The sequence below is a fragment of the Microchirus variegatus genome, assembly GCF_963457635.1.
Source record: "Microchirus variegatus genome assembly, chromosome: 19".
Lineage (NCBI taxonomy): Eukaryota > Metazoa > Chordata > Actinopteri > Pleuronectiformes > Soleidae > Microchirus > Microchirus variegatus.
The window spans coordinates 6,290,508-6,299,066 of NC_139820.1; the positions used below are offsets into that span (position 1 = coordinate 6,290,508).

Sequence of the window (8,559 nt, forward strand, 5' to 3'; positions counted from 1 at the left end):
GTCGTCATCACAAAAGGTGGATATTACTGTAAATTATTAAGAAAAATGCCTTACCACTTTCTCTATGGCTGCTGCTTCTTCTCTGGGCATGCGGTCCAGAAAGTCATCATAGTGCTCGAGTCCTATTTTCTGAGTGTTGTTGAGGTGGGCTTTTGTGCGGATGTCCTCCAAAGTGCGAAATCCCTGATGCGTACAAATGACAAACAATTTTATAAAATACATTACATTCCATCTTGCCTAGGTTATACATGTAATCCCAATTCAATTCCGTAGCCCAGTTTAGCTATCAGTGCTTAAAGTAGACGTATTATATCCTATTTCTCCAAGTTAACCTAGTTCCCTGGTGTCCTAATGAACATGTCTGTGACATGGTTTGGTCAAAATACCATAAAGATGAAGAACCATAGCAGTTCAATCACCCTGCCAAAATGCTCGTTTTTGAGTGCCTGTCTCTTTAAATGCAAATGAGAGACAGGGAACTATGTCAGCGTCACTGAGGCTCCAGCAGCTAACAGCAGTTAGCATTTGGAAAATCCATAATTTGCCGACTCTAGCCGGCACATTGCCGTCATATATACAATGTATCCAGTGGACATGTAAATCCTCTGAGGCTGGAAGTTTGTGTAGAACTCTGTGCTGCACTGTGCAGACAAGAATAGAACACTTGGCCGACTTCCGCTCTTCCTGATACTATTTCCCTCGCCTGCACTCTCGCGTTTTTTAGTGACAAAGTGGAGCTCCGCAAGAGAACAATTCCAGGAATGTCTCATTGTGACGTAGCAATGAGTGCAGAAGTCAACATCGCGTGTTTTATGTCCTGTACTTAGACTGAGGAGGACCACACTTTGCCTACTCATAGAGTCCCAAATATAAGTATTAAAATTATTAAAACGTTGATTTTGCAAAATATGTCCCCTTTAACACATCTACAAATCCATTTCTGTACAGCTGTCGCAGAGGAGCTGGAGCAAATTCCAGGTAGGATGAGTCGACAGGATCAACATTCCGTAAACACCACTCACATTTCCACCTACGGCCTATTCAGAGTCTGTAGTTTAACAAAACTGCATCTCTCTGGATTGTGGGAGGAAGCCGCAGTACCATGAGAAAACCCACATATACTGGAAGAAAAACTGACATGTTGTGTTGATGTAAATCCATCTATTTCATTTTTTATGTCACCAATATTTATCTTTTTGGCCCCCGTGCGTAAAGACTTTTATTGGGAAAGGTTAACGTGTGTGAATCCACTTTCTGTGTGTCAACAGATTTATCAGCCGGGCTGTATTTCGGAGTCTCAACACATGTTTTAGTGCTATTAGATATCATGTTATGCTACTGTCGTGTGAGATGTGATTTCATGTGAATGACCAATGAGTCAATAAACCTTTTAACGGTATGAATTTCTTCCCTGTTTTAGCTGCACAGACATTTCCCCAGTTACCTTCACTCCACGGAGGGAGAAAATGCATCAGACCCATGAATTCTACGAGAAATTAAAAGTCTATGTGCTTTTAAATATCCACTTTACCTGTTGGTACCACAGTTGTGCAGTTTTAGCTCCAGCGCCCCATATGTTGGTGAAAAGCTCCAGCACTGGCACGGCCTCCCCGATGTGATCCAGCTTCCGGAGATGCCCGCTCTCCATGATCTCATCGATTTTGTCAGCCATACGTTTCCCGATTCCTGGAATCAGACAGGCCTCCTGAAACGAGTAGAGGCAAGAAAAAAAATGGGAAAAAATGGGAAAAGAAAAAAAAGCTATTCCACTATATTGCACTAAATAGTGTCCAGCAACTACACAAATTACTGACAGGACCAACGACATAATATTAAAAGCACCTGCATTGCGCTGCAGTACCTGGTATGATGTAATAGGCTTGTGGTAACTCTTGAGAGCGTTGACAGCCTTAGAGTAGCCCAGCGCCCTCCACTTGTCCCCCTGGTGTGTGTAGGCCTTGGCCAGCACTTCGAGCTTGTCCGTGATGTGCTTGTTGAAGTTATTACTTTTGGACTGCGATGACTGGGCACAGACCCACTTTCCCGAGACCGCCTTCTGAGCTGTAGTGTCTACGTCTACACTGGGGTCGAGGCTGGAGTCAGGAATCTCCTCTTTGGGGTGCTGGCCAGTGATGAGCGCTTGCAGGTCGTTCTGTGAGACGCCGTCTTCATCCCCTCGTGGTGTGTCTTTGGTATCGGGTACAGACTAATGATGGGATTTTAAGTATAATCATAAAGTAGTCCAAATAACAAAGGAGTGTGGTTTTTATGTGTTTTGTTCTGTTTATGTTAGCGTTTCTTTTCCTTTTCTCCACCAAATAGTTACTGGCTGACGGACTGAAACCTATAAATGACACTGAAAAGTTGTAGTTTCTTCACATGAACCTGGCAACCTACCGTGTCTGTGGTCTCCTCTTGCTTGGTTTGATGTGGCAGTGGCTCGACGATGCATTCTGCAGCAGGCTGGACATTCGACAACTCTCCTTCAATATTTTCATGTTGTGTTTCAGAGTCCCTGAGTGGAAAAAAAGAGTAAAAAGATCCATTAAGTAGTAGTAAAGTAGAGACAGTTATAAGGCTTTGTCATTAAATACAGAGTACATAATAACAACAATAATATAATATGAACAGTTAACCCTTTCCCAACTTATAATATAAATAGGCATTTCTAACCTCTTGGGTATAAGAAGGCTGTAGTTGGCTACATCCAGGAGTTGTTTCTCACTAATACACAAACTCAACCAGGTGCATTTCACCAGTTGGACTCCAGAGGGCATGCAATCCACTTTCAAAAGCCGCATAGCTCTGTCACTATCCATGCTGTCGTCTACAACAACATGAGTGACAGCAGGAGCCAGCAACGTCTCCGTCTGTCCTCCGTTCTGCTGAATTTGTCTTTGAAAAATCTGGCATCTGGCACTTCCTATTCCGGCCGGCAGGATGTACACGGTGACGCCACTGAAAGTGTTTCCTGAAGCAGAGGAGAGGAGCAGATTAGTTTCTCTGTGTTGCCAAATACATGTTTATTATTTTGTTGCTCTGTCCATCCATTACACTCATTCTCGCACACACACGTTACCAACCTGAGACGTCACACTCATCTGGTTTCTTCTTCAGTGGTGGTACATCCTTCGCCTGTAGTCCTCTGACCCTTTTGACTTTTGGAAAAGCCTTCATGATCCCATGACGAGGATCCATCGTCTTTATTAAAAGGGGGCACGAGTGGCCTGTGGCATAAAGCAGGATTATGATAAGTTTGAAATGTAAAGCACACACCCACACATCTGTATGTGTATGTAATATATGTAGTGAATTCACAGTGGAAACTCAGATGAATTTGGTATTAATTTAGTTAAAACACTTTTTAAATTTTGGATATTTGGATCCGCATAATATAGAAAATCCAACTTATTTCAAAGAGAGGTAAAAAAAAGTAATGAAGTGACAAGTTTTCTTTTATTACTTTTATAAATGCATCAAACTACGTTTTTAGCTATATATAAAACTATATGTGATTTTTATAGATCTCCAGATTACATTTAGTTGGGTGGAGAAAGGACAAAAAATGCTCTTTTAATACTAAAAGTTGCAGACCCCTGCACTATCTAAACAAAAATACATTGATTTGATTATTACAATAATAACTACATTAATAATAAGTCATCTGAAATGTCAGGGAGTGAGGTTAACCTAGCATACAATAAAACTCATATACAAAGTTTTCATAGGACGTTTAAGTAACTAATAATAATACATTGTAATTACAGTTTTTTTCCATCAGAGGAACACAACGATATTGTCGTCCGTTTCTACTCTGTTACAGAACAGTTGAGTCTACATTTTAATTTATAAACGAGCCAATCTCGAAGCAATCTATTCAAGTCTATTTTTAGCTAGCCCCATTTTAGCTTACGCTAACGTCAGATCCAGCATAACAGTCAGGAAACGGTGACACAGAGCTCGTTTTAATCATCGTTTTCTCTCTGTTTACGCTCTTCGCATTGTCCCTTTCAAAAAGTCCGAATGAAACTGCGCACTTAGAAGATTTAAAAATGATAGAAGTAGTTTGGGCTCTTACCCCTGTTCAGGAGGAACCATAGACGCCAACAACGCACCAGACAGACACAAAATTCAATGTTTCACTTCCGGGTCACTCAGCTGGCTCATTTTTTGTCATAGTTTTGGAGCCAATTTGTAAAAAAAAAAAACACAAACGTGACACAATGTGTAATACATTTTCAATAATATCGATTAATATACAGCCATATAATAAGTATAATAAGTGTGCAAACTTTGTCCTTTTATGTGATTCTGCGCTTTGATATGAAAATTGCTTCTTTTGTAATTATATATATATATATATATTTATTTTAAATAAAATCAAAGTCGAAAAAAATAAATCGAGTTTCCTGCACCGTTCGTGCTAATTGGCTATATTGGGTTGAGGATTTGGGTTTTATTGACCCAGGTTGCTATGGTTACGGAAGTGGTTCGGCACAACTGATAAGTCTGTGGAAACATGGCTGTGCAGAGCTGGAGCGGAACCTTAAAATCATCGAGGAAAACAGCTTTGTTACAAGACGGTGAGTACAGCGAATACGAACAAGTGCGATAGTTTAATTATTCTTTGGGAAAAGGAAACAAAAATCGGTTAAAAAAATGTTTTTACCCCCCCATTCACGCTGAGAGCTGCTCATTTAAGTGTTAGCTCATGCTAGCTAACACCTCAGGAAATGAGAGATTCAAGAGTTTTATTTATGTCACATGCATTATTACACTTTTATATAACCCACAGTGAAATGTAACCTGTAAGACTGTAACACATACGAGAATATAAAGGAACATAAAGAGGGAAATGACAAGAGAAACACTTTTAACTGTCCCTCAAAGATTCCTTCATCACTTCCTTGATAGCAGTGTGTTAGCTATTTTGTACTCTTGTTAAAGGCAATTTGAGGTGTTTGTGGGTCATATATGACGTGTGTTTATCTTATTTCAAAGAAAAACAAGTGCTAATATTTTATTTAAAATAGTTTCAGGTACCACTGTACACTTTTGTACGTGCTTACAGGTGTGTTAGAACAGGTATGGCCAAAATATCTTTTGTTGCTAGCTCTTTTATTGTTGTTGTTTTTTTTAATGCACTTTTTGATATATGTTTTAAACTTGTCCTCACCTGCTGCTTACTAGCTCCAGAAAATGTCTGGCCCAGCTAGATTTCTGGGTTTGAGTGTGTAATCGAATAGTCCTGTAAGTAAGTAATAAAGCAACACACTAAACAAATCAGTCTTTATGTAAATGCAACACACAGAGTTCTACGCTAAAGGAGCTGAGGAAGCATGTGCTCCTCAGTGTTGTCCTGGTGTGACTGTGGAACCTGGTTTTGTCCTTAAGTGGTCTGGAGTAAACTGTTGTGTATCTGATATCCTGCTGGACTGTCATGGGGTATAATGTGGTGAATGTTGATGCTGATTTTTTTTATTATTATTTTTTGTGTGAATCCAACTGAAGTATTTAATCGCCAAGTTTTGACTCTCTGGTATTGCCATTACAGATACCTGTGATGTCATCAGTTCAAGTTGGAGACATCTACGACTATCTGAAATGTAGAGATCTTAAAAAAGGACAATCTTCAATTGAGGATAAATAAACTTATCTTGAACATAATGACGTTGTAGTTGTGAAACTGTATGACAAACCCCATACATATGACCAGGGATGGGAATCGGTATCATTAAATCAGTATCGATATCGGTCCGATACCGATATACAGATAAAAAATATATAAAAATCCTTTAAATCACATGCTTCGCGAAGCACAGTCACATTTAGCTGAGTCATGCATGTTTGGGCTGTTTATGTCTTCTTCTTGGCAGAACAATACTTAATAGTTCTTAAATGGTCTAAAATGACTTATATCTGTACTAATATCCATCACACGGACACATATAGAGACATATTTTGTGCTGCTGGGAATAGCTGCATCCTAGCTTAACCCCCAAAAAACAGAAAACTGTCCTTTTGTTGAAGGTTTGCTGCTCTGAGTTATTAATAAGTTTCTTCTGAATTCCACCTCCAGGCAAAAGGAAGATCCACTACCTGTTTACAGATGGACAAGAAATGGTAGAGGAGTATGATTTGGAAACGGATGAGCTCATCGGTAAGCCGTGTTTGATATCTGTGATTATAAAGTGTGCATTTTAATATGTATCGCTTGTTTGACACAATGCTTGGATGGTTTTCAGTTCGAAAGTGGAGTCGGAAAAGCAAAATTGGAGGGCAGGGTCAATGGCAGGTGGAGGTCGGGGAAGTACTCGCGAGCCCCGTGCCGTCGCTTGACTCCAGCATGATCAAAGAGAACTGCTCCAATGTGGGTTTTCCCCTCACTGTTACATTCAAACCAACACATATACACACTATATATGCTCAAAAGTTTGGGGTCACCTATGCAATTTATGTGTGTTTTCCATTAAAAGTCAGACTTTTATTCATCAAAAGAGTTGCAAAATGAGTAGAAAATACAGTCAAGACATTGACAAGATTAGAAATAGTGATTTTAAATAAAAAATGAAGCAGCTAAACAAGGGTTTTCAATGGTTTTCTAATCATTCAATAGCCTTCTAACGTGATTAGCAAACACAATGTACCATTAGAACACTGGAGAGATGGTTGCTGGAAATGGGCCTCTATACACCTATGTACATATTCCATTAAAAACCAGACGTTTTCAGCTACAATAGTAGTTTACCACATTATCTGATTAATTTAATGTTATATTCATTGAAAAAAAAGTGCTTTTCCTTCAAAAAATATGGACATTGACCCCAAAAGTGACCCCAAACTTTTGAACGGTAGAGCACATAATGTCTCTTCTTTTTTTTTTTTTTAATGAGAATTGTTTCGTTTTCCACAGCCTGTGTTCACGCGGAAAGACACAAAGAGCAGCTTCCAGTGGCGAATCCGCAACCTCCCCTACCCCAAAGACGTCTTCGTCGTCTCCACGGAGCCATCTGAAAGATGCATCATCGTTAAAACCACAAACAAAAAGTAAATACGCGCTGAGGAACACTATAGTTCAAGGCGGCTTTATTTGGTTAACGTCACCCAAGTACTGCAACACTGCAGATAACTAAATACAACAATAAAATAAAATATGGAGAGAGTCATATTTAGATGAATGACATTTTAAATCTAAATCAGGCTCATCCTTCTTGTTCAACTCTTGCTGCATGCCATCCTTACGTTCCACCCATAGATGGCACTGTGCACAATGCTTTTTCTCGATCACGCTGACTTTGACCCATCTCTCCATGATCTTCCCAGGTATTATAAGAAGTTCAGCATTCCTGATCTGGAGCGCAGCCAGCTGCCGTACGACGCCTCTGCCCTCGGCTTCACTCACGCCAACAACACTTTGATCGTCAGTGTAAGTCCCACACCACATCTCCTTATTAATATTTATATTAATTTATATCCTTGTATTTTATACAAATCATCAGGCAAGCTTTTATTTGTGTGCTACTCATTTTCAGTCATGATTCTTTATTGTTTTATTAGCTTTTATTACACATCTGCACTAAACGCTTTCTAAAAGAGATGAGGAGAACGATGATGATGAACTTCTTATTTTCCTTTCTTCTTCACTCTTGTCCAGTATAAGAAACCCAAAGAGATCTTAACCCTTGAGCAGGAGCTGCTGAAGGAGCTGAAGAAACTGAAGGCGACGGGAGAAGGAGACGTGGACTGCAAAACCCAGTGAAATGTGACTGTGGGAGAGAGTGAGAGAGCGTTGCATTTAAATCAGAACCTCGCGGCCCAGGCTGGGCAATAATTCAACGACTGTGCGCGTCCCGATGAAAGGTTCTTCAGTGTCAGTGTAACAAAGGCTCAGTACGTATATTGACATCATGTTTCACGCGTAAAACGTCGACATGTTTCCGTTTTACACGTCTATTATGAAGATCTCAATTCGTCTACATCGTATTTATCAGGACAATTGTCAGTGTTGATGGATTTGCATATGGATGAACTATGATCCAAGCATCGTTTTCCATTCCCTTCAGTATGAAAACAAATTTTTTTTTACAGTGCTTTTTCCACTACTTTTTTCTTTTACATTGAAATTTGTCCTATACATAGTCAAAAAGATGTTACAAAAAACTTTTTCAATAAATTCAACAACTAAAAAAAAACAGTACAGTACAAAACAATAAATATGTATGTATGTATATGTATATGTACGTATATATATATGCACAAGTGACATAAAGTGATATATGTATCTATGTATATATTCGTCACTTGTGCATATATATGTACGTATGTATATTTGTCACTTGTGCATATATATGTATGTATATACATGTCACTTGTGCATATATATGTATGTATGTATGTATATATATATATATGTCACTTGTGCATACATGTATGTATATATATGTGTTACTTGTGCATATATGTATGTATATATATGTCACTTGTGCATATATATATGTATATATATGTGTCACATGTGCATTTATATGTACGTGTGTATATATGTCACTTGTGCATATA

General features: G+C 38.9%; 2 protein-coding genes across 2 annotated transcripts in view; one reads left to right on the plus strand and one right to left on the minus strand.

The window, feature by feature from the left end:
• The window catches only part of poll (polymerase (DNA directed), lambda), a gene marked incomplete at its 3' end in the record, with an annotated part of 5,175 nt that extends 1,066 nt beyond the window's left edge, over positions 1–4,109 (minus strand). The window contains exons 1-7 of the mRNA XM_083905653.1: positions 4,079–4,109; positions 3,084–3,227; positions 2,674–2,971; positions 2,398–2,515; positions 1,862–2,206; positions 1,532–1,705; positions 55–183 (exon numbers count right to left, since the gene is read on the minus strand). Of these exons, the coding sequence (XP_083761779.1) occupies positions 55–183; positions 1,532–1,705; positions 1,862–2,206; positions 2,398–2,515; positions 2,674–2,971; positions 3,084–3,198 (1,179 nt within the window). The 5' untranslated portion in view covers positions 3,199–3,227; positions 4,079–4,109. The remainder of the gene's footprint in view (positions 1–54; positions 184–1,531; positions 1,706–1,861; positions 2,207–2,397; positions 2,516–2,673; positions 2,972–3,083; positions 3,228–4,078) is intronic.
• A 410-nt stretch (positions 4,110–4,519) lies between these two features.
• dpcd (deleted in primary ciliary dyskinesia homolog (mouse)) lies at positions 4,520–8,092 on the plus strand (the record flags this gene model as incomplete). The annotated part of the gene is made up of 6 exons (XM_083906023.1): positions 4,520–4,583; positions 6,080–6,160; positions 6,246–6,370; positions 6,914–7,047; positions 7,324–7,426; positions 7,655–8,092. 6 exons carry the CDS (start codon positions 4,520–4,522, stop codon positions 7,757–7,759), a joined length of 612 nt encoding a protein of 203 aa, XP_083762149.1. The 3' UTR covers positions 7,760–8,092.
• Positions 8,093–8,559: the final 467 nt, after the last annotated feature.